Consider the following 26,396-nt stretch of genomic DNA (forward strand, 5'->3'; position numbering starts at 1 on the left):
GAAATCTTATTTTAAAAGGACAGGTCTCAAAAGTTCCTCCCAATATAAATGTTGAGAGGAGCATCATTCATAACAGTGACAAATGAAAACAAGTCAAATGTCCATCAATTGATGGATAGAAAAACAAAATGTAGCAATTCCATACAATAGAGCCTTATTTGGCAATACAAAGGAATAACATACTGCTACATGGAAGAACCTTGGCAACACTATGCTAAGTCACATATTGTATGATTCTGTCTCTAAGAAATGTCCAGAATAGGCAAATCCAAAAAGGCAAAAGTAGATCAGTGGTTGCCTAAAAGTTTAAGGGGAGGGTGGGGTTGAATTGAAATGGGGAGTGGCTATTAAAGGGTACAGAGTTTCTTTTCATGGTGATAAAATACTCTAAAATTAATTGTGGTAATGACTGCACAACTCTATGAATACTCACTAAATCGTACACTCTAAATGGGGGGAGCTGTACCGTATTTGAATTACATATCAATAAAACTTTAAAAAATGCCTCTCAGCTCTAGAACTTCAAAATGCTCTATGACTAGATAGTATGGACTGGGGGAAACTTTTAAGAATTAGAGTAGACAAAAGAGATCAAAGGGCTAATAACCCTACAGATTGATCTGAAGTGTTATTCAGGTATCACAAATTAGTTTAATTACCTGACTATATAGTAGGGATGGGTAAGTGGGTTCCAGGACATCAAGTAACCAAGAGAAAACAATTTACAAATAAAATATGTCCGCAGAATTATTGTAACTTACATTTCATAACAGTATTATGATTATTTTTTAAGTCCTTGTGTTTCAGAAGTGAATATTAAAATATTTACGGATGAAATGATATCATGTCTGGCATTTGCTTCAATTAATCAGGGGCAGAGGGACAGACACGAATAGAAATCAAGTAAGACCAGCGATGAGATCATTATTAAAGGTGAGCAGTAGTTAGGGGTGCCTGGTTGGCTCAGTTGGTGGAGCAAGTGACTCTTGATCTCAGGGTCATAGGTTCAAGCCCCATGTTGGGTGTAGAGATTACTTAAATACATTTTTTTAAAGGTGAACAATAGTTAAAAGAGGGTTCATATAGACATGCAGACACAGACTACAACATGGATAAACCTTAAAAACATTCTACTAAGTGAAAGAAGCCAATCACATAGGGACTCAGAAAATGTCCCAAATAGTGAGATCCATATGTATAGAAAGTAGCTTGGTGTGTGCCAGGAGCTTGGAAAAACAGGATGGGGGAGGGAGAGTAATGCTTTCAATTTTGAGGGGGTGATGAAGAAATCTTGAATTAGTTAGTGGTGGATGCATAACACTACAAATAGACTAAAGACCAAAGAACTGGGGCACTTGGGTGGCTCAGTCAGTTAAGCATCTGCCTTCAGCTCAAATCATGATCCTGGTGCCCTGGGATCAATAGAGCCCCAAGTCAGGCTCCTTGCTTAGTGGGGATTCTTCTCCCTCTGCCTCTGTTCCTCCCTCCACTCATGCTCGTGCTCTCTCAAAAATAAAATTACTCTTTTTTAAAGATTTTATTTATCTAATCATGAGAGACACAGAGAGGCAGAGACATAGGTAGAGGGAGAAGCAGGCTCCCTGCGGGGAGCCCAATATGGGACTCCATCCCAGGACCCCAGGATCATGCCCTGAGCCGAAGGCAGATGCTCAACCACTGAGCCCACCCAGGTACCCCAAATAAAATCTTAAAATAAAAAAAATAATAATAAAAAGACCACAGCACCCTATACTTTAAAATGGTTAAAACTATCAGGGCACCAAATAAAATCTTTTAAAAAATAAATAAATAAAATGGTTAAAACAATCCATTTTTTTGTTTTTTTCTTTTTTGTGTTTTTTTTATTGGAGTTTGATTGGCCAACATATAGTATAACACCCAGTGCTCATCCCGTCAAGTGCCCCGCTCAGTGCCTGTCACCCAGTCACCCCATCCCCCCCCCACCTCCCTTTCTACTACCCCTTGCTCGCACCTTTCTGATTTCTTTCTTCTTTTTTTTTTTAATAGCACTTAATGCAGGAAGGAGGTTTACTGACCATTTGGTACAGGAACCCAATTACATCTTAGGAGAGTTTGTTTTTTTGTTTTTTTTTTTTAATTTTTTTTTATTGGAGTTCAATTTGCCAACATATTAAAAAAAATTTTGCCAACATATAGCATAACACCCAGTGCTCATCCCATCAAGTGCCCCCATCAGTGCCCATCACCCAGTCACCCCCACCCCCCGCCCACCTCCCTTTCCACCACCCGTTGTTCATTTCCCAGAGTTACAAGTCTCTCATGTTCTGTCCCCCTTTCTGGTATTTCCCACTCATTTTTTCTCCTTTCCCCTTTATTCCCTTCCACTATTTTTTTATATTCCCCAAATGAATGAGACCATATAATAAAACAATCAATTTTATGTTATGTAAATTTTATCTCAATAAAAAGGAAAAAAAAAGGTGCATTAACCTTTCTCACTACTTTTGTGTATGTCTGAAATTTTTCCATAACCAAATGTTTAAAAACTGGTCATGATCATCCATACTTAAGAGTTTACTATTGATATAGAAACAAAATTACTCCAATAGCTTAATCTTCAATGAAATTATATCAAAGGAGCAGAATGTGAAGCCAGTTGGCATCATTATCAGGGAAAGGAGAGAGGAAAAAAAATCATGTGTTCTGGGGGCTTTAAGGACCAAACCCCTGATGCGATGGTGAGAGTCCTCACCTGCTGGTCAGTTTTAGCTCAGCCCTAGCCCCTTTACCTGCCTGAATAAGGGGATAGGCTAGGTCCCTTCCAGTGCTAACAGTTGATAACCTGACACTCTGTATTAATACAATGATTTTCTTTGTAAAAAGAACCTCATACAAATGCCAATTTAGGGAAAAATCACATTTGACACCCAGTGCCCATCCTTCTACTTTTCCCTGCAGTTACAAGATTGATTCACAATTCTCAAACTGACTTAGATTTAAGGGTGGTTCAGAATTCTCTGTCCTGAGCTAACAGCTAGCAGGTTTATAAAGTCTCTGGAATCAGCCAACCTTTTCAAAATCATTTAGGCTTAACAAAATTATGTTTACATTTTGACACAGCAGTATCAATTTATTGCTTCTCCATGTAAGCAACTCAGAACAGCATATAAGGTATTTGCACAAAGGAAGCAACAATTGACAAAACTTTTAAGAAAAGGTTTTTGTAAAAAAGCTTATCCATAACATCACAGAGGTAGTCATATCTGATAAACCTGTGTATTATTAAATCCCAGTTATATATCTTACAGGCGAGTGATTTGATCACAGATAATAAGGCTTTCATAGCATAAAAAAATGTTTTTCAACTCCAATCTGGAAGATGTATACACTTCGGCCCATTTGCACATTAAAGAACAAAAAATGCCACATGACAGAAATGAGATACCAAATTTCAAGGAGAGGCACACAGCTCAGCCCTTAGGGACAAAGTGTGGACAAGACATGTAAAGCTCTGGTCTTCTATTTTTTCACCTATAAAATGGTGACGCTGTTACTTACACTTCATGAAAATGCTGTGAGGATTAAAAATCAAATAATCTAAGTACCTGGGACAGTCCTGGCACCAGTACTATTAACTGAGCATTTATTATCATTAGACCATTTCCTATGCTAACTGCCCTCAAAATTCTTCCAATACATAAACATGAACCCATAAGTTAGACGAAACAAATCTTAAAACTATGGAAAACATACCTGTTTCAAGTCGTGTAGAATACTGATATAAGAAATATAAATTGACCAAATAAAGAAATCCAGTTCCTGGACCCACAGGGAAATAAAAGGTGGCAGTGATAGGCCTCCAAACCTGTCCAGATTAAAAGAGACACAGTGGTTAAGTTTCTCTAAACCTGGTTAATTGCTTTGTTTTGTTTTTTTTTTTTTTGAACTAAAACAACATTCACCTTTGCAAAATATTCTCCTCTGTGATAAAAGCTACCAAAGGGACACCACTAAGATAACTCAAGAAAACTGAAGAAAAGCTCTTATCAGCTACAATCATATTAATTTGCGAATTGATGGAATAACATATCGTAATATAAGCAATAAATATTTCTAACCAAGTTGAAAAAATCATTACTACAGAAATATATGATTAGTCTTTACTAGGATAAGGCATAGAGTTAAGCCTGTCAAAACTGAATTATAAAGACAATTTCAAAAAAGACAGTATTATCACTATGTAGGAAAAAGAATATACTGGGATGACAAATCTTGCCAAAAAATGTCATAATTTAGAGGTAGAAGTAAAATAGAAATTTTTGTATTCAAATCTCTGTGCCATTTAGGCAATATGGATATATGACTTCACAATATTAACTCCCTCCCCCCACAAAAAAAAATTATAGAAAGGTCTACAGATTGAAAGAAGCCTCCCTCCTGACCCTCATTGCCTAATTCCCTTCAGCAACAATGATCAGTTTGTTGTATTTCTTTCAACAAATATAATATTATGTGTTACTATCCTACATCCTTTTTCATCCTACCACACACTGACAGTTCTTTACCTTGTTTCATTCACTTGAGGAAAAATTTTTGCTGGCTTTACAGTATTCCTTTTATGTGAGTGCCCAAAATTCATTTAAACTGTTACAATGCCACAATGAATATTCTTAAATATCCTTTTTATACATGTACATGTAGGATAAAACCCTGTGAGTTAATGTTAATCTGCTAATAGACCTTAATGTTTAATTTTGGTAGATACTGTCAAATGCCTACAAAAATATTTAAAAGACTTATACTTTCTCCTAAATGTAGATTAGTACCTATCCTCTCTCCACGCCCTCACCATTTAGTGTATTCTCTATTTACCAATTATGTTTTTAAGACTTTAGCATTTCCTTTCTTCATTTTTCTGCTAGATTTGCATTTCTTTATATATATCATGGAAATTCCCCTTTCTCATTGTTGCAAATATTTTCTGGTCTATCATTAAATCTATGCTTTTCCGGTATTCTTGTCATATTGTGACATGTAGAAGTATTCATTAAATGGCGGCAAATGTATCTATCATGTATCATGCTTACAAGCTACTTCTCCACTCTAAGAATATGAAAGTGTTCACAGTTTTACTGTAGCACATTCCCCGTTCATCTTCATCTTGGAGTGAGGAGATGGTCACTCAGCCTTCTCAATCCCATTTACAGAGTAACCCATGCTTTTTTTTTTTTTTTTAAAGATTTTATTTATTTATTCATGAGAGACGGGAAGACACAGGCAGAGGGAGAAGCAGGCTCCATGTGGGGAGCCCGATGTGGGACTCGATCCCGGGATCCCAGGACCACACCCCAGGCCAAAGGCAGACGCCCAACCACTGAGCCACCCAGGCATCACATCCCATACTTTCTCCATTGATTTGAAAACTTTCATCAGATATTTATTTCCTTTTATATTAAAGTCTCTTATTATATTAAAGTGCTATCTTGTTTGGAATTGAATTCCTATACCAACATCAAACTGTTCTACTTTCTAGTTTTATAATATGTTACAGTATCTGGTAAAGTTACACAATTAAATAACCCTGCTCCCATTTTTCTTCCACAGCTGTCTTGATTTTCTTGGCTGGTCTCAATATTTTATTTTCCTAAAAGAACTAGAACTGGCATCTTTATTATATCAATGTGATACAATTCCCAACCAGGAAGAAGTCTTTCACAGGTTTTGTTAAGTTTTGTATTGAGCTATGCTTTCTAGCTCTTTTTATAACCAACCACCAAAACTGAATTATCTTCTTGTTTGTAATATTAGCTGAGTTACCTTATTGTCTGTATATTGGAAAACTGAGTCTCTAGGGCTTTCCAAGTACACAACTCCATCTGTTTTAATCCATTCTTGTCTAATTCACTGGCTAGTGCCTCCAGAACAATGATTAAAAATAGTGGTTAATGTAGATGACCTTCCCAGACCTTAGGAAATACCAGTATAATGCTGGCTTTGGCCTTACTACATAAGCATGAAAGACACGGCCCCTCCATCAAGGACTTCTCAAGAGTGCATTACCCAAAGAAGCAAGAGTGATCACAAGAGGGGAAATTTGGTCTTAGAAAAACAAAGTCCAAAAGAACTGCAAGAGCACAATAAATAAACAGGTATTGCTGACAATTTGGGTGTGGCAGAAATGGAGGACATTAGCTGTGAGACCTGGCCAGACACAGAGCTGCCAAGTTACATTCTCCAAGTATAGGAATGTAACTCTCACAGCTCAATTCCCTGTGGAAGAAAATGCACTTTATAAAATAATACCCCAAAGAGTGACTTTCCAAGAACCTTGTATTAAACCAGTAAAACAAAGTAGGTTAAAATTCATTTTGATTTATTCATACCTTTATCATAGACAGTAAAGTTTAACAGAAAGAACACTGGAAATGATTTAAGAAGACTTAGATGGTAAGTCCTGGGTTAGGAGCTAACACTCCTGAGCCTCAATATCCATCTGTAAAAGGGGAATGATCTACTAATACTTGCCTATTCTGCTCATTTACATGCAGTGACCCAGGAAATAGGTTTTATTATTGAAGAAACAGAATGAGAAAAGGTTAAATAATAGTAAGTGGTGGAGCTAGAATTTTAACCCAGACAGCTTGACTCCAGAGTTTATGACACAAAACCCTGGTTTTTACAATGTTGTTCACAAGTGGTATCATTATTATGAGCTATAATTACAATTAGTAAACATTTTAAGTACTACTATACTTGTATAAGCCTGATTCTCTCTTATGAAAAGCACTGGGAACAAAGACCAGCAGCAAGCAAGCCTTGGCCTTGGCCCTTCAGTAGCCCTGGGGCCTTGGAAAACTCTAGACTGGAGCTGGTTGTCTTCATCTACCCAATAACACCTACCCTATGACTCCACCTTCCTTATCTCCAGATTTTACCTTTTACCTTGTAAAAGGTAGGAATTAAAAAAAGTGAATTAAAAAGGTGGTTTGTAAAAAAAAAAAAAAGAAAAAGAAAAAAATTGTGTGGGTGTATGATTATTACAATCTTTCAGGAGACATGCTCTGACGTGGTTTTTACAAATTCCCATTTTAAACTACCTCCATATTCCCATAAGTTACTCAGGGCTTGATTTTGGAAAAGAAACCCTGGTTTTTTCCGACTGTATTTTTTACACATACTGACGCCATGACACTATTTTTAGCTACTGTGTGCACCTGTGCTTTGGAAATCAGTGTCTGTCAAAATATCTCACTTCTTTTCCTCCGTTCATTAAGCTTACCCTTGAGTTATACTTGGCTTTCATTGATCTAAAAGACTTAATATTATTTTTGTATTACTTTAAAATTATAATTTAAAAACACCAGGAGAGAGCTTATCTCTTCAGAAAAACACAAGGCAATATACTTCTGAAGTCCTCACTGAAGATGCCCAGCTAAATCCCCTCCTTTCCTCTAAACGGATATATAAATAGGATAAGAAAATGGCTTTATTTTCAGGGCTGGGAGAGGTTGGAAGCATGTTTTACAACCCTAGAAAGTCTTCACGGGTCCTATAATGGGCAGCCAGGCGCAGTGCCAAGAGTGCAGAACCCGCAGGCAGAAGAGGGGAAGGGAGCAGCTCATTTTCACCCCACCCCAGCACCCCATAATCACCCCAGCTTTTTCATGACGAAAGCTGGGCCCTCGTGAGATTTGAGGCAATCTGCCCAAAGCTCCTCACTTAAATGCAAGCAGCCCACATCTTCACCAGCATAGAAGGTCTTCAAAAAGCAAGAAGACATTGATTGCCCTTTGGTTACTAGTCCCAACAACTCCTGTTGGGAGAGCGGACTATAGCCATCCTTGATTTGTAAATCTCCCACACAGTCTGCTAATGAAATCATTCCAAATGCTACCCAGAGACTCAAGTAGGGTTTTCAAAGTACCAAAAACAAAGATTTTTCCTAAAATAGTATGGACTGGTTGATTTGGAGTTAAGAAACTCTACTACACAGGCCACCAAACAAGAAAGAGAGGGAGTACCCATGTACCAAATGCTGATGTTAGCTAAGTTATGGGCTTTTGTTTTTTTTTTTTTTGACATCCTAGGTAGGCAAGAAAAACAAATAAAAGGCACTCAATTTCAATTGTGGACTTTAAAAGAGCTATGAGAAGCCATTCATTCTACTCCTAGGTATGTACGCAACAGAAACACATACCTATGTTCACCAAGACATGTACTGGAATGTTCACAGCACTATTCATTATGGCCCAGACTGGAAACTATCCAAAAGGCCCATTACCAGTAGAATGGGTAAACAGATTGTGGTCTAGTCACACGATGGAACAATATGAGGAACAGCAATCTATAACCATGTGCAACAATATGAGTGACTCAAATGCACTATTAAAAAAAAAAAAACCAAACACAAAAGAATATATACTCTAAGATTTCATTTATAGAAAGTTTTTTTAAAATGTCAAAAATAATCTATGACAGGGCGCCTGGGTGGCTCAGTTGGTTAAGCATCTGCCTTTGGCTCAGGTCATGCATGATATCAGGATGCTGGGATCAAGACCCATGTTGCGGGGGGGAATGAGGGGGAGGGAGTCCTGCTCAGCAGAGTCTGCTTCTCCCTCTTCTCTGCTCTTCCCCCTGCTTGTGCTCTCTCTCTCCCAAATAATTAAAATCTTAAAAAAAAAAATCTATGATACTAAAAGGCAAGATAGTAGTTACCCTTGGAGGGGGTAGTTACCAGAAGGGAGCTGTAGGAAGGTTTTGTGGGGGTACTGGTAATTCTCTGTTTCTTTATCTGGGTGCTGGTTACATATTGGTATTCAGTTTTTAAAAATTCAACAAGCTATAGATATATAATACATACACTTTACTGCCTGTATACTTAAAAAAAAAACAAAGCTATGATCTAATGGACCTTATCTACAGACAACAGCACAACTGTCTGAACTGAACAGGACTGTTAAGGAAAGATTTTAAAGCTGTATGTAATACTAGCCACGAAAGCTCTAACCCAAACCTTGAGGCTACTTCCATGCTCAGCCTATAAACCAAGTTCATCTCCCTTCTGGTTATGTGTGTAATAGGTCTCTCTTCCCCAATACTCTTTTTTTTCTTCTTAACTTTGCCGTTTTTTTATTCAATTAATTAACATATACTGTACTATTAATTTCAGGGGTAGAGGTCAGTGATTCATCAATCTTACAGAGCACCTAGTGCTCATTACGTCCTGTGCCCTCCTGAAGGATCACAAACGTAGTGATCCAAAGTGGCACTTGAACCCTAAGGTTTATAGTAGCAATGTCCACAGTAGCCAAACTATGCAAAGAGCCCAGATGTAAATGCACAGATGGATGGATAAAGATGTGGTGTGGTGTATGTAAATATATATATATATATATAAAATGGAATATTACCCAGCTATCCCCAATACACTCTTAAATCAATCTGCTAGGGTTGCTGTCATTGGGTTATAGGTGATATAACAGAAGCAAAACTTTGGCAAATAAAACCACAAGGCCCAAATCACAGATTTGGCTGGTGCCATCTCTTATGACTCCTAAAAACAAATCAGCGAAATTGAGAGTTCATCTCTTTTCACCTAAAGGCAGGATCCTTTTAAGAGGGCTAAATAAGCAATAATAATCCAGCAGTTACATTTCAATCTCAGTTACAGATTAAAATTAGAATCTTCATGCCCACAGAGAAAAGGCAGGAATGGCAGAAATTATTACTGGCTAGTAAATAAAAATGGACACTATTTTTGATAAGATTATTTACCAGACTACTTACTGGGCACTTCACATTTTTCTTTGAATTTTTCATAACAGAGGCATGAAGTAGAGAACATACCTCCTCAGTTTGAGGACACTCATTTTTGTGTTTCTAAAATTAGGATGTGGCTTACAATCAATATCTTCATTTAATGGAATATCTACTCTTCCGTCCCTCCAAGCTGATGGAGCATCTTAATATCAATGGAGTTTAGATCAGGGTTCATATGGTATTTTATTTTTTTAAGATTTCATTCATCCACTCATGAGAGAGACAGAGAAGAGGCAGAGACATAGGCAGAGGGAGAAGCAGGCTTCCCCGCAATGAGCTTGATGTGGGACTCAATCCCAGGGCCCTGAGGTCATGACCGGAGCCAAAGGCAGCAGCTCAACCACTTGGCCACACAGGTGCCTCCATATGGTATTAAATCATCCCTACTCTTAGGTAACAATCTTGAGCCTCAGAAAGGATAAGTAATTTGCCTAAGGGCACAGCACTAGTAAGAGGCTGAGCCAGGCCTGGAGAACTGTGACTCAACTACTTGAAATCCTATGGTCTATTTTAAGAGAAAGGAGTTAACTGGCTAGGAAGAAATCACCCTCAAGAATGTTTGCTAAACACTGAACTGTGTATTTTGGTAGATACTATGCGAAGGAGTTGAACGAGACAGCTCAGAACTATCTTTGACTCACTGAAGTAGAAACCAAACTGCAGCTGTCTACAAACTGCAGTGATACTTGTCTCAGGATGCCTGTGGGAGCAGAATGAGCTAGCATGGAAGTACAATACACATGTAAGGGGGTGAGCTTATTCTGTCCAAAGGAATTGGCAGCCCGGGGAGACAAAATCTCAGAAATCACCAGGGCTGCAGGAAATCGCCACCTCTCTCCTAGTGAATCAAGGACCCATACAGAGACATGCAATCATTATGAACAAGCAGATAGATGAGTGTTAAATGTGAGGGGCTAGGAATTCTGGACAACAGTGTGGTGAGTCTTAACACTCCTATCCAAACTAAGAAAATAATACTTTAAACTTTGCCGTTCCAAACCAACAAGCTACTCAGATGAGACCTAAAGATAAGGAGAAGTGACTTTCATCACTTCCAACATGAATTCACAATTCTAAACCAATCACCCCCAATTTTTTTTAAGCTGTTCAAAATTCAGCTTCCAAGGAAAAGAGGAGCCTCTAGCAGAAAGCATATCACACTGTTTGTCACACATCTGCCTCTCAGACGCAGTTTTTCCTTCAACTGCTTCGTTTGCAAATGAGTTCCTCCAGGTGGGTCTGAAAGCTAAATTTGTCCAGCATGGGTAGCAGCCAGAGGAGCAGAATGAAGATACAGACATTGGCCTTTTCACGTCTGGACAATCAGCGCATTGCCTTGCTGCCAGAAGCTTCTCCCTGGTCTCAGGACAAGCCCTGACAAAATGATGCAAGGAAGATGGGAAAAGCATGGGAGCTGGGACACGAATGATGATTCTAATAAGTCACCTGTCAATATTTACCTGTAATCTATTAGAGAGCCTTTCTTATTTTACTCGTCTGACTACACAAGTGAGCAGGATTTTGCAAGGAGGGTCAAAGAGCCAGTTTTGACCAGATTCTTCTTACAAAAGGATTTACAACCACTGCTCCTCGTGTACACACATTACCCAACGTGCCACTGACCGGGCACAAAGTGCACAACATTCACTAGGTCACCAATAATTACCAACGCAAATAAACAGAAAACACTGTACAATTCTGGCTGCAGGCCCAAATCACATTCTAACATCCACCTGCCTACTTCCGCATTTGGATGCCTAAGAAGCATCTCTAGACTCAACGTGGCCAAAAGAGAACTCTTAATCCACATCCTCCCCCACCCCCAAATGGAAGCCTTCCTAAGCATTTCCCATCTTGGTAAAGGGCTCCACCATCCACTATGGAAAAAGAGACATCTCTGAGTGCTGCTGCCTTCAGCCACTCCCCCATTCGCAGCAACCTTGCCCACTCAACTCCCAAATCCATCCACTTCTATCTTCACAGCCACCCTGGCCCAAAACGTCATCTCTCTTGCCTTCTAATGCAATTCTATCCCTCTCCCCCAGTGCATGGACCAAGTCCATCCCACAGAGCGGTCAAAGCAATCCTCTCAGTCCTCTGTTTAAAAAGCTCCAAAGCTTTCTGGCATCTTCAAAATAAAGTTCAAACCACAAAGCCCTGTATGATCCAGGCCCAGGCTACATTTCTATCTTTGCTTTACCGTACTCACCCCTCGTTACCTCTGTCCTCATCTACCAATCCTCATCCCTGTAGCTGACTCTGTACTATCCAGTCTCCTTCTGTTTCTAGGGCCTGCCTCTCAGCCTTCCACTATTTCTTCCTCTTGGAGGGTTGTCCCAGAGCCAGAGCTTCCCAAAGCTGGCTCCTGGGCATTCAGATTTCAGCTCAGATATCTCCTCTGAAGGCTTTCTGGAACACTCTGTCAAATGTTAAGTCACTCTCTATCACATGCCTCTCTCTCATTTTCTTCATGAGAGCTGGGACTTTCTGCCCTATTCACTATTGTGGTTCCAGTGGCCAGCGCTAGTAAGTGCCAATTATTTCCATGCATTCAACCAACATGAAAGCACCTGCTACGTGCCAGGCACTATTCTAGGTAACAAAGACGGTGGTAAACAAGTCAGGGATCTGGCTCTCATGGAGTCTTATTTTCTGAAGGGATGCCGACTAACAAATGCCAACAGGTGATACGTAGCAAAAAAAATTAAGGATAAGGGAGATGGAGTAAAGGACGGGTACTCTTTTCTGTAGGGCTAAAGCGTTGCCAGTAAGGCTGCACTAGGGAAGAGATGTGAAGAAGATAAGGGAAGTAAATCATGGTTATCTTCCTCCAAAAGAGAAACAATAGGCACTAATGACCTGAGGGGAGAAAGCTGCTAGCGGAACAAGAATTCCACTGTGGAGTCTTCTGTGCAAAGAAGGTGGACGGTGGTAGGAGATAAAGTCAGAGCGACAGTAAGAACTGAAAGGACTTGGATTTTAACCATCTGAGTTGCGGAGATGCTGGATGGTTCAGGGCAGAGGACTGACAGACTTGATTTATGTTTTAAAAGGATTACTCTAGGGGCAGTCCGGTGGCTCAGCAGTTTAGCGCTGCCTTCAGCCCAGGGTCTGATCCAGGAGACCCGGGATCGAGTCCTACGTCGGGCTCCCTGCATGGAGCCTGCTTCTCCCTCGGCCTGTGTCTCTGCCTCTCTCTCTGTCTCCTCTCTGTGTATTCTCATGAATGAATGAATAAAATCTTTTAAAAGTTAATAAAAGGATTACTCTAGCTTCTAGAGAAAAAAAAAAAACAGAAACCAGCTGAAATGATAATGGCTTGCAACGGAGAATGAAAAGGGACCTGTACTCTGGATATATGTCTAGAGCAGAGAAAACAATTAGCTGGCAAATGAGAGAAATGTGAGAGAAAGAGAAGTTGAAGATGATTCTACGACTACCAGTTTGAGCTCCTGTAATAGTGGAATCGCTATATACTTCTAGGGGGCAAAGGAAAAAGGGTATCCGGCTTGGGACATTTTAAATTTGAGGGGCCTATTAGTCATCTGAGTGATAATTCCAAACTGACAGCTGGAAATCAGGAGATAGATCCAGACAGAAAATATGTTTATTCGTATTTGAGAGTCTTCGGTTTATAGAAAGTATTTAATGCCATGGAGCTAAATGAGATCACCTACAGCTGGGGACAGTGTAGAGAAGAAGTCCTATCCCTGATCCCTGAGGGACGTCACAGCGTTTAAAGGTTAGTAAGATGAGGAACCCGCAAAAGAGGGGAAGAAACAGTAAAGAGGGGGAGGACAAAACAGTGTTATCCACACTCCGATTAATGTGCACAAATTAATGTCAGGTCTTAGTATCTGATTAAAGACCTAAATCACACAATCCAGTGAAGATCATCTCTGGGAAAGTAATACTCCTTTGCCTGAAATACTCTGGACAGTTTCCTTCATGCTTAAACAAATAACTAGGACTTCTATTCATGGACCAATTTACTCTTTACTCAGTCCTTCACACATTCAACTACTACTTGCCAGATACCAGGTCGCGACTGGGTGAAACGCAGATAAACAACTCACTCTTTGCATCTGACCTCAAACCACTCCCAACAACAACAACAACAACAAACCCCATTAACAGAAGAAGAATTCGGCCTCTGAGTAAGTTGACAACCACCTGGCACCCACGTGGGTGGCAGACAGAGGTCAGAGGGCACCTGCTCCAGGTGGACCAAAGCTGCTAATCACTGGCGTCCAAAAGATTAACAGCTATCACAGAATTACCTTCCCACTGCCTCCTTCTCTGAATGCAAAGGGCAGGGAGCGTAAAGTTAGAAGGGCGAAATCAGACCCCCGTCTCACCAGGCCAAACCCACTTGTCCAGCCATCCTGGCCCCCAGCTCCAGACCTCTTCGCCTCCACCCCGCCCCCAGACCACAGGACCCCGCCCTAAACCGCTGGAGCCGTCGCACTACAAATCCCACCAGGCACCGCGCGCCCGCAACATGCCAGTCTACGCTCCGCCGCCGCGGGGCCTCCTGGGACCTGCAGTCTCCACTCCCCTCGTCGCTGGTCAGTACCTGGAAGCGATAGAGGAAGGCTTCGGGCCAGAGGAAGAAGTAGGCCGGGCTGATGAGACCGAGCTTGCCGACCAAGGGCACCGCGACAGTGGCGGCGAACCAATAGCGCGTGATGGCCGGGATGCTCCTGAACCAGTCCCCGATGTCCGACATCTTCGCCTTTTAAGTGGCCAGGATGCGCACAGCCGCCCGACTCCCCGTACTCGGCCCCTCACGACAGGGCCCGCTCCGCGAGTGGAAAGTGTCGAGGCGGAAGCCGCCCAAGCCGCCGCTAAGAAGGCGGAGAAGGGCGGACGTGGCGCCACCGAATTCGGACGAGCGAGGGAGCGTTCGAAGGCGAAACTTCCCCTTCCGGCGGCTGTAGAAGACGTTGACCAGAAGTCCCGCCGCTTAAAGGGCAAGCGCAGATTTTCACCGCGGGGCCGAACCTCGGCGCCCCGGGGGCGGGACCAAAAGGGGCGGGGCCAGGCGGGGGCGGAGAGACACGACTGGTGGGAAACAGTGGTTGCCAGGGGCAACGGCACATACTCCAGCCAATCGCGGGGCTGAACGCTTGCTGCACAGTTCAAGCCGGAGTTGTAACCCAGCTGGGTCTTCTCGGACGGCGTTTAAAAGGGGAGGAGGAACGTAAAGTACGCAGTTCCTCTTTTGCCCTTTCGTTCGACGAATGTTTGTTGAGGACCTACTAAGTGCCAGTCAAGGTTCTAGACACCCGGGATCCTGCGACTATCAGAGCTGTCCTGGTACCTTGTCTCCTGGAGCTTACATTCTAATGAAGATAGACAACTACTAAATAAGTGAGAAAGGTCATTTCAGAGAGTGGGAAAAAGCAATAATAATAAGGAATGAAAACAAAAACAAAAAATTAAAAAAATAGTAAGGAATGTAAAAGGACGACGCGGAGGAGTGTGGGGAAAGATGACTGCTTTCGATGAGAATGGTCAGGGAGGACTTCTCGGATGAGGTGGCCTTAGAGCTGAGCCAGCTTCTCTCACCCCACCTCCCGCCCCCCATCCTCACCCGAAGGACCTGGGCTACAGGGGTCATTTTGACCCATGATTTTCAATCTCGGTGCAAAGCTTTAGCTGGAAGTTTTCAGGCCGTAGACTGAAAATGGGATTTTCCATCGACGCCAATAAAATCTCGAACAGCAAAGCCTGTCCAACAATGTATTTATTATTTTAGAGAACAGTTCTCAGCACAACATCCCTGATGTTTATTAACAACAACAAAAAAAATTAAGATTTTTATTTATTTACTCATGAGAGACAGAAAGAGGCAGAGACATAGGCAGGGGGAGAAGCAGGCCCCCTGAGGGGAGCCCAATGGGGGACTCGATCCTGGGACCCCGGGATCATGCCCTGAGCCAAAGGCAGACGCTCAACCACTGAGTTGTACACCCTCCCCCCAAAATAGTTTTTACAGAATAAAAAGGCACTAAGTATTCCACAGCCTGATAAAAATATACAACATTTGTTGTCTCCTAATGGATAACAAGTATAGTGAATATATGAGGGAACTCCTCATTCATACAAAGCTGGTGGGCCTACGGATTAGTACGACCTTATAAGATCATTGTGATCTCCAGTAAAAAGCTAGAACATTGTATAAATAACATAATATTTGGAGATCCTTCCTTAGATTCATTCTCTGCATCTACCTGTCTTCTTGTACCCACTACCTCCTGTATCCAAGATACAATAAGAGAAAATGGGTTATCTAGCTTAGATGGAAAGCTAAGGAAGGTTTCTCTGATGAAATCATAAGTACCGATGCCATATATACATATGTATCTACCAAGAACAAAACAACACACGCTCTCATTTTGCAGTATTTATTTGTAGGTCACACTCTAGAATTCAGAGAGTGCATGCTCTGGAGTTCGACTTCAGGCTTTTAGAAACACTAAAGTTTGGGTTGTGATTACACCGCTTGTTAGCAATATCATGTTGTAAAATGTGCCTCCATTTCTTCATCTGTAAAATTAGATAGGGGAGAATACTAGTACTCCATTCATTGGACTGTTGTGAAGATTCAAATGAGATAAATTTGTGTCTAATGCTTAAAGGAACATCAACATTCTTACTATTTTTGCTTCTTTTTTCAAAATGTTTTAGAATGAAAGTGTATCACTTTTAGAAATAGAAAGCTGCATTTTCAAAACCCTATCCCCTCCCACAATGTGATTCTGATCCAAGTTATCTGCAGACCCTTCTTTGAGAACCATCAGACTATATGGACATTCAGGATTTTCTATTTTCTCTATAAAATCATTATATATTGTGATAAACTATTCTGAAGGGTGGGGGAAGACAGTTTATTCTTAGCTGTCTTAAATAGAGGACTTCCCCAATGCTCCCAAAGAGCGAGCTCTAGAATTTAATTGATTAGCTTGTAAGGAAGTCCCTGTGTTACTATCATAACATGAGTTATGATTTAAAACATGCAGAAAAATAAATAAATAAAAATAAAACATGCAGGTAATGATTAGGCTGTCCTAGGAAAAATTGTGGAAGTCTGGGGGAAATAGGCACTCTCATGAATTATTGATGAGAATATACATTGGTACAGCCTCTCTGGCAAGCAATTTGGCAATATTGAAATGCATTTCTAGGAATTTAAGCTTCAGATAGACTCCCAACTTCTTTTTAAGTGCACAAAGAGAATCGTTGCCACACTCTATGAAATAGCAGGAGATTGGAAATAGCTGATTATGCATCAATGAGTAACTGACTAAACTATGGCTTATCCATATGGTCAAATCCTATCAACCTTTATTGGAAAACAATAACTTGTTTTCCAATAAAACACCCCAAAATGGAATGATTTCTAATACCATAGCAACCAAGATACAAGAGTTATATTTCAATGTGCACATGATGTCATTGTATTGTACAGAAGGCTCACACACACAAATATACACACAACAATAGCCAAACTGTGGAAGGAGCCTCGGTGTCCATCGAAAGATGAATGGATAAAGAAGATGTGGTCTATGTATACAATGGAATATTCCTCAGCCATTAGAAACGACAAATACCCACCATTTGCTTCAACGTGGATGGAACTGGAGGGTATTATGCTGAGTGAAGTAAGTCTATCGGAGAAGGACAAACATCATATGGCCTCATTCATTTGGGGAATATAAATAATAGCGAAAGGGAATATAAGGGAAGGGAGAAGAAATGGGTGGGAAATATCAGAAAGGGAGACAGAACATAAAGACTCCTAACTCTGGGAAACGAACTAGGGGTGGTGGAAGGGGAGGAGGGCGGGGGTGGGGGTGAATGGGTGATGGGCACGGAGGGGGGCACTTGACGGGATGAGCACTGGGTGTTATTCTGTATGTTGGTAAATTGAACACCAATAAAACATTAATTTATTTTAAAAAATAAAAATAAATAAAATAAAAAAATAAAAAAAAAACAAATATACACACAGCATTTGCTTGGAACAGTGGTTACCTCTGGGAAGGGAAACTCAGAGGCTGGGAAACAGGAGTAGGAAGGAGATATTTTATTGCATATTCTTTTATGTCTTTCAAATGTCCCAACTATATGTACTATGTATTTTTAAATTAATTTTCAAAATAAGTAGAAAGGAGGTTCGTGCAGAAAGGAACAGGTTCAGTGTCAAAAACTTTAGAAAGATTGAGAGGTAGAAAAGATGACCTTAACTCTGTCTTTGCTGCTATCTTCAAGTATATTTCCAAGTGTTTCTCTTAAAAAGGGACTTTAAAAAAAACTGGAGGGAGACCGATAATTAAGAGCACAATATTGCCTAGCACTGAAGCTTGGCACTGCTGAGTGATGCTGACAGACAGGGAGCTGATGACTCAAATATCCTCTGTCACAACAATCACAGAGGAATACCATCCTAATGGATGTCTGCCACATAAGTGGCCTCTTCAAGAAATTCAAAGCACATTGCAAAGATGTAATTAATCCTTACGTTAACTAGTAGGCAATTTCATTAGCTCCATCTTGCAGGTGAAGCTATGGCAAGAATTATAATTTCTCCCATGTCTGGAAGAGCCAGTCCTATATTTTTAGTCATAAGTCTGGGAAATGTTAAAGATTTTGTCATACTGGGCAGGAGGGCAAGGCAGTTGCTAAACACCATTTAAAGCATTTTGAAAAAAAAGAAAATAAACAAAAAAAAACCATTTTGCATTTGTTATTTTGATGTGCACATGCGTGTATATCTATGTGTGTGTCTACTAAATAAAGTCAGCCTTCTACATGCCGTCAAGGAATGAACTTGGATTCCAGTCCTGCCTCTGTCCTTTTCTGATTGTGTGACCTTTGCTAATGGTGTGTGACTGTGGGCAAGTCCCTAATAATAATACTATTACCTGCCGTTATATCAAAGTTGTTGTTTGTCTGAATAGAGAGCTTGCTGTTTACCAAGCTCTGGACTTGAGGTTTCCATGCATTGTCTCTCTTAATGGACACACTAACCCCCAATAGGTAGATACAGAATCATTATTATTGTTACAGAAACTGAGAAATAGACATCATCTAACTCATCCAGGGTCTCATAACTGTAAGTGGTGATTCCAATCCAGGTCTGGCTGACTTGAGTCCATCTTTTAACCATTCTGCTATACTTCAGTGACAAACGTAAAAGCCCTTTATAAGCTCCAAAACATCCCATAGGTACTAGTTTTATTCTAGTAACTAACACAAAGGACCAGAACATGGGAGGCACTTGATGCTTTATAGACGAGTAAACCAGGCTAGCTGGACCAGAGTTTATGCAGGAAGTATTTGGGGAAAAAAATCCCTTTAATATTCATAATTATCATTCTAATGACTAAATAATATTCTACTAGTGGTGTAGCATAATCCTTTGACAGCTTTCCTATTTCTGATGCCTTGCAATAGCTAGCTTCTTTTTTTACTAATAATATGTGTAGAGTATTAATAAATTGACAGTCTATGGGAATGGTCGTAATAAGTCTTCACAAGAACATTTCAACCCTATGAGGTACTTTTATTTTTATTTATAATTGAAAAAACAGCCTCAGAAAAGTTAAGTAACTTGCCACTTGCTAGCATGTGCAAATATAAGACTTAACCCAGGTCTATCTAAAACCAAAGGTGGTACTCTCAGGGTGATTTATAAGCAACCTCACAGTTCTGGAGGCTAGAAGTTCAGAATCAGAGTGCCAGCCAGGTCAGGTTCTGGTGAGGGTCCTCTTCCATTTTTCAGACCTCTTAGCACATCCTCCCACAGTAGAAGGGACAGAACTCTTTTGAGTCTCTCTTATAAGGGCATTAACTTCATTCATTAAGGTGGAGCCTACCAAAGGCCCCTCATCAATCCCAGGGTCCTCTCCCCCGTGCTTTAATAAAACCATCCTTTATGCAGCAAAGGCACCTCAAGAATTCTGTCTTAACTTCCCTCTGAACTCCAACATTTCCACATTACCAGGTACTCTTCCAAGGCATTGTGGATATAGCAGTAAACCAAACTGATGAGTATCTCTGCCCTCTTAAAGCTTACATTCTAGAGGAGACAGAAAGACAATTGAAAAGGGTAAGAGTGAGAGGTATACTGGATGAACTCTTGATAAATTCCAGGACAAAAAAAAAAATAGAGCAAAGAGATTTGGGTTGGTCAAGGCAGGCCTCACTGTGATCTCAAGGGATACTTGAATAAAGATCTCAAGGAGGTAAAAGAGCAAGCAATGCAGATACCTGGGGAAGAGCCCCTCAGGTAGTGGGACTGCCATGGAGGCCTCACAGCACAAAGACCAACATGGCCAAATGTACAAAGTCAGAGAGAAGGGTCAGAGAGAGCAAGGAAGGAGAGGTACTTAGAATCAGGTGGGACATTGTACGTTATTGAAAGAAACTTGTATTTTATTCTGATATTTTTTAAGATTTTATTTTATTTTTTAGTATTTTATTTGAATTCAATTTGCCAATATATAGTATAACACCCAGTGCTCATCCCATCAAGTGCCCTCCTCAGTGCCCATCATCCAGTCACCCCATCCCCCCTCTCCTCCCCTTCTGCAACTCTTTATTTATTTCCCAGGGTTAGGAGTCTCTCACAGTCTATCTTCCTCTCTAATTTTTCCGCACTCAGTTTCCCTCCTTTCCCTTAGAGTCCTTTTCACTATTTCTTCTATTCTGCATATGAGTGAGACCATATGATGATTGTCTTTCTTCAACTGACTTATTTCACTCAGCATAATACCTTCCAGTTCCACCCACGTCAAAGCAAATGGTAGGTATTCATCCTTTCCATCTGAAAACACTTGAGATGCCTCTAGGGAATGGCCTTCCAGAATCCTATGACTATATATGGTTTTACAACACCAATGAAGTATGTCCACATGCACTAACAAGTATTGATTGCTTCCACCAAAAAAGAAGCTCTCAGTCTATGACTTCTAGCTGTGAGTTCCACAAGTATAGGAACTTTGTTTTGCTCACTTCTGTATCCTCAGTGCCCACAGGTGGGCCTGGCATATAGTGGGTGCTGAAGAAATACTTGTGGAAGGCATGAATTATTCATTTTAGAAATTGTCCCTGGGGGCACCTGGGTGGCTCAATTGGTTAGGCATCTGCCTTCAGCTCAGGTCATGATCCCAGGGTGCTGGATTCGAGCCCCACATTGTGGGGAGGGGGGGGTCCCTGCTCAGCAGGGAGTCTGCTTCTCCTTCTCCCTCTGTCCTTCCCCTCCCTCATGTTCTCTGTCTCGCCCTCAAATAAATAAAATCTTAAGAAAAAAAAGAAATTGTCCCTGACCCCCTCACCCACTTCCCATTATCATCCCCTCACCTAGGTTAATGCTCCCCCACTTCCTCCTCTCCTTATCCCTAGAACATCACAGAAATCACCATTGCCCTCAGCACATTGTTTTATAATTATGTGGCAGTCTCCTCCTCTAGGGTATAAGCTCCTTGAGGTGGAAACTGGGTTGTATAACTCTTCATACAAGACTGAATGCATTTCGTAAGTGAACCCAGGCCTCTCCACCTTCAAAGTATATCCCCAATCCAACCACTTTGCAACATCTCCCTCTGTCCCTCTGTCCCAACCTACGTACCTAGGATCACTTAGTTCTGGGGCTTACCCAGTCGACTTCTGATTGGTCTGTTCCCAGTGTGCCATCTGTTCTCAGACAGGAGCCTAAATCAGCTCCTATCACTCCCTTGCTCAAAGCTCCATTGAATTTTATTCTAAGTGTGATGGAACGTTCTTACCATGACCTTCAAGGTACTAGATGATCTGAAGCTTGGCTACTACTGTGACTTATTCTTCCCACTTTCCCCCTTGTCACAGCGATTCAGCTTCATTGAGTTCCCTACACTGGAAAGGCCTAGGCAGCACACGTTTGCTGGACCCTCAACTGGAAACATCCTCCTCCCAGAGGAATGGTGCTCAACCCTCTCAGGCCAGATGCCCTCTTTTACTTTAAAAAAAATTTTTTTTTTTTAAGATTGTATTTATTTATTCATGAGAGACACAGAGAGAAAGGTAGAGACACAGGCAGAGGGAGAATATGTCAGCTCCCCAGAGGGAGCCTGATGCAGAACTTGATCCCAGGACCCTGGCACACACTCAACCACGGAGCCACCCAGGCATCCTCCAAATGCCCTCTTTTAAAACAACTATTTGCAAAAAAAAAAAATAATAAGATAAAATTTAAAAAATAAAAGTAAAACAACTATTTGCCCCCCAAGTTAAAACTATAGTTTCAATAAATGTAGTGTCTAGTTGTCATATAAATTATAAATACAAGAAAATTAATTTATACTATGATATGCATTTTAATATGTAAATGCTCAGGCACAGCTACATTAGCAGATGTAATGAAATAGTCTGGTGCTTGCATTTAGACTTAGTATTGTGAGCAAAGAGCGACAAATGCAGACATACCCACGTTGTATTTGTAACTCAAACACCACCATAGCCTAGCATTGGTTACACGATTATCCATGATAGAGGGCAACTTTTGGGAAAATTCTGAATAAAGAAAATATATCAAAATTCATATGTAATAAAATAACAACAGAACAGATTGAGCTATGTGAAAATATATTTGCATGACAAGAAAAATCACCAAGTCAAAAGGTAAATGACAAATTGAGAGAAAATATTTTCAAGATCTATCACAGATAAAAGACTAATATCCCCAAATATATGAAGAACTTATTTTAAAAAAAAAATTAGGGGAGGGACCCTTGGCTGGCTCAGTTGGTAAAGTATGTGACTCTTGACCTCCAGATCATGAGTTTCAAGCCCCATGTTGGGTGCAGAGATTACTTAAAAATAAAATCTTAAAAAAAAATGAGAAGGGGCAAAAAGACCAAAAACCCAGTAGAAAAATGAACAGAATACAGGGATAATTCACCAAAAAAATAGATTATATTACCCTAAAGCATTTTAAAAGATATTCAACTTTTCCTGTAAGAGAAATGTAACTTACAACCATGATGAGATATTATTTTTCACCAATAATATTGGCAAAAAAAATAGTATAATCCCTAAAGAGGGCACATATTACAATAGAAACAACATATGCATTTACCCTTTAACAAAACAAAGGCAATTTTAGTAACTTACCCTGAACATAAACCTGGAAGAGTACCAAAAAAAATTGTGCAAAAGTCAGATACAAGGTTATTTATTGTGTTATTGTAATTGCAACATATTAGAAAGGCCCCAAGTACCCGTATATAGGAGATAGGTTGCAGACTACGGTACACTCACACATTCGAATAATAAGTAGCTGTAAACAAAGAATAAGAAAGATCTCTATGAATACGTATGGAGTGATTTCCAGGATACCTTAACAAGGGAAAAAAAGGAAACTGCAAATTATTTACATGTAATATGCCATTTTTTATGTAAGAGAGAGGAAACTACATACATATACATTAGAAACAGTAATATATAAACCTTAAATTTACACAATGTTGTATGTCAAATAGATTTAAATTAAAACAAAATAAAACAAAAAAGAATACGTAAAATCTTGTCTCAAAGAGTACAGTAGCTGCATCCCAGGACAATTTAGAGTATATTAAATCCTTGTAAATATTCTTTATGTTTCCATGAAAAACAGAATTAGGTTCTAGTTCATATATCACAGACAGGGTTTTCACTAACAGGATATGTTGGAAACGTTCAAAAGGATGCAGGAGCATTTTATACATTGTTGGATGCCTGCCTAGCAGCCCTGACCTCTTTCCTAAATTCCTGTTGTGCTACTAAGAAATTGTGATAACCCTAAACAATCACATTATCAGCCAAAACGTGTTCCCCAAACAGATGTCTTAAGATCCTAACCTCCAGTACCTGTGAATGTGATATTATTTGAAAATACTATTTGTAGATGTAACCACGTCTAAATGAGGTCATACTTGATGAGGGTGAGCCAGTCCGTTGGATTAGCCATAGCGGTATTCTTATAAAAAGGGAAAATGTAGGGGGAGAAGGCCATGGGAAGATAAGGGTAGCGATCAGAGTGGCACATCTATCAGCCAAGGATTGCCCACCAGGACCAGGAGCTAGGAGAGAAGCAGACTCTTCCTCAGAGTCTCTAGAAGGAACCAATCCTGCCAATCCTTTGCTTTCAGCCTCTGGAACTGTGAGAGAATAAATTTCACTATCTTAAGCCACCCAGTTTGCAATACTTTGTTACAGCAGCCCTGGGAAGCCAATATAAATGTCTTACACAGCACAGTGAATACACAGTTGCAAACCTGTCTTTGTGTCTCCTTCCTAGCAGGGCCCAGTTCCCTGCTCAGACAATACCTGCCAGCAGTGCCTTCCCCCAACATCTTAATCCAGGTACCCCCCACCCCTCCTGCTCATCCCTTTATCCTGCTTAAATTTGTCTTCCCCTTTTCATTACCTGACATGATATAATTTATTTGTTTTCTTAGTCATTGAATGTCTTCTCAACTAGAATGTAAGTTCCAGGCAAGGGCAATTTTGGCTTGTTCACTGCCATTCCCCAGCGCCCAAAACAGCCCTTGCCCACATAGGAGCCACACTGACATTTACTCAACTAGTGAATGAGGATCTCCTTTGCAGAGAGAGGGCAAAGGTACAGAATGGCTTACCTGGAGAAAGCAAAGAGAGATATCAAGAGCACCTGCAAGCCAGAGGACTTGGAGGAAAAGCAATTCAAGATGTTTCAGTGAAAGTTGGATGTGCAAGCTCTTTGGGGGACAGGACGTTATTGCTGATTGCAGATGTAATGTGCAAACATGCATATGCTCGACTGGCAAACATTGGAGCCAAAAAAGCGACATCTGTCACATTTGTTTGAAGCCCATCCAAGTAGACTGAACATGCATTTAGAGAGCTCCGAAAGCTTTTATATCTTGTACGTGCTGTCAAAGGCAGTAGGAAAAAGTGTGTTGGCAAGAGAGAGTACATGCTAACCAGCCAAATATGCGCATGTGTTAGGTTCCACGCAGGGTTTCACAGCCCCAGCTCCCAAAGTTGACACTTTGGGTCAGTTGTTTGTTGGTGAGGGCTTCCCTGTGCATGGTAGGACGATTAGCAGCATCCCTGGTGCCATGTTACAGTAGCACCCGTCTTCTCAGTTATGACAATCATATGACATCTATAGACATAGCCAAATGTCCTCTGGGGTTCTGGGGGCAGTCACTCTTGGTTAATAATCAATGAATTAGGGGTGCCTGGGTGTCTCAATTGGTTAAGTAGCTGCCTTCAGCTCAGGTCATGATCCCTGGGTCCTGGAATGGAACTCCAAGTCATTGGCCTCCCTGCTCAGCTGGGAGCCAGCTTCTCTCTCTCCCCTTTTCCCCACTTATACTCTCCCTCTCTCTCTTTCCCTCTCAAATAATCTTTAAAAAAGAAAAAGAAGAAGGAGGAGGAGGAGGAGGAGGAGAAGGAGGAGGAGGAAGAGAAGGAGGAGGAGGAAGAGGAGGAGGAGGAGAAGGAGAAATCACTGAGTTACGTGTGATGCTTGTCCATTCCTCCTCCTTCTTTCGCAACCCCCTTACCTCTACAAGATACACACACATACACATACACACACACACACACACACACACACACACACCCCACAAACAGTAGGACAACTCTCCCAACCCCCTTCAAAAGATGATTTATTCCTATATGTATTCTTACTGAATACGTCTTTGGGATTTCCTGATGTCATCTTTGGTCAACCATCACATTAAGAATCTCTAACAAGGAACGCCTGGGTGGCTCAGTGGTTAAGCATCTATCTGCCTTTGGCTCAGGTCATGATCCCGGAGTCCCGTAATCAAGTCCCACATTGGGCTTCCATGGGGAGCCTGCTTCTCCCTCTGCCTATGTCTCTGTCTCTCTCTCGGTATTTCTCATGAACAAATAAATAAAATCTTAAAAAAATAAAAGGAATCTCTAACAAAACACATCTCATGCAGGTGTGCAGTTTCCTTCTATATTGAGCCTAGACTTGCTTTAGCCAGTGGGGCATCAGCAGGCATTACGGTGCAAGCAGAGACTTGTTAGACTTTTATACATTCAGGCTTGTCCTACTGGAGCATTGCTTTCTTAGAACCCAGTGCCATGTTAAGAAACTCCAGCTAGACTGACAAAAGATGAGAGGCCACATGGTCAGAGGCGCTGGTAGGTGAGAAGCCATCTTAGATATTTCAGCCCCAGGTGAGCTTTGGCCAAATGCAACCATCAGTGAAGTGACCATGGCTATACCCCCTGGAGCAGTGGAACTGTTTAGCTCAGCATGGTTAACTCACAGAATTATGGAATTTAGGAAGTCTCTTTTGGTTTAAGCCAATAAATTTTGAGGTAATCTATTATACAGCAACAGATAATTGAAACATTTGATGATTTGAAAAAACATCATTTATTTTTTTATTTTATTTTATTTATTTGACACAGAGAGAGAAAGAGAGAGAGAGCACAAGCAGGGAAAGAGGCAGGGAGAAGAGAGGGAGAAGTAGGCTCCCCCACTGAGCTGGGAGCCCGATGCGGACTTGACCCCAGGATTCTGGGATCATGACCTGAGCCAAAGG

The 26,396-nt window shown here is 40.8% G+C and overlaps 1 protein-coding gene across 1 annotated transcript in view; it reads right to left on the reverse strand.

Moving 5' to 3' along the window:
- The window catches only part of DERL1 (derlin 1), a 28,356-nt gene extending 13,572 nt beyond the window's left edge, over positions 1-14,784 (reverse strand). Inside the window, exons 1-2 of the mRNA XM_055314189.1 lie at positions 14,378-14,784; positions 3,736-3,847 (exon numbers count right to left, since the gene is read on the reverse strand). Of these exons, the coding sequence (XP_055170164.1) occupies positions 3,736-3,847; positions 14,378-14,530 (265 nt within the window). The 5' untranslated portion in view covers positions 14,531-14,784. The remainder of the gene's footprint in view (positions 1-3,735; positions 3,848-14,377) is intronic.
- Between the last annotated feature and the right edge of the window lie 11,612 nt (positions 14,785-26,396).

The sequence above is a fragment of the Nyctereutes procyonoides genome, unplaced genomic scaffold (assembly GCF_905146905.1).
Source record: "Nyctereutes procyonoides isolate TBG_1078 unplaced genomic scaffold, NYPRO_anot_genome, whole genome shotgun sequence".
In the NCBI taxonomy this organism is placed as follows: Eukaryota; Metazoa; Chordata; class Mammalia; order Carnivora; family Canidae; genus Nyctereutes; species Nyctereutes procyonoides.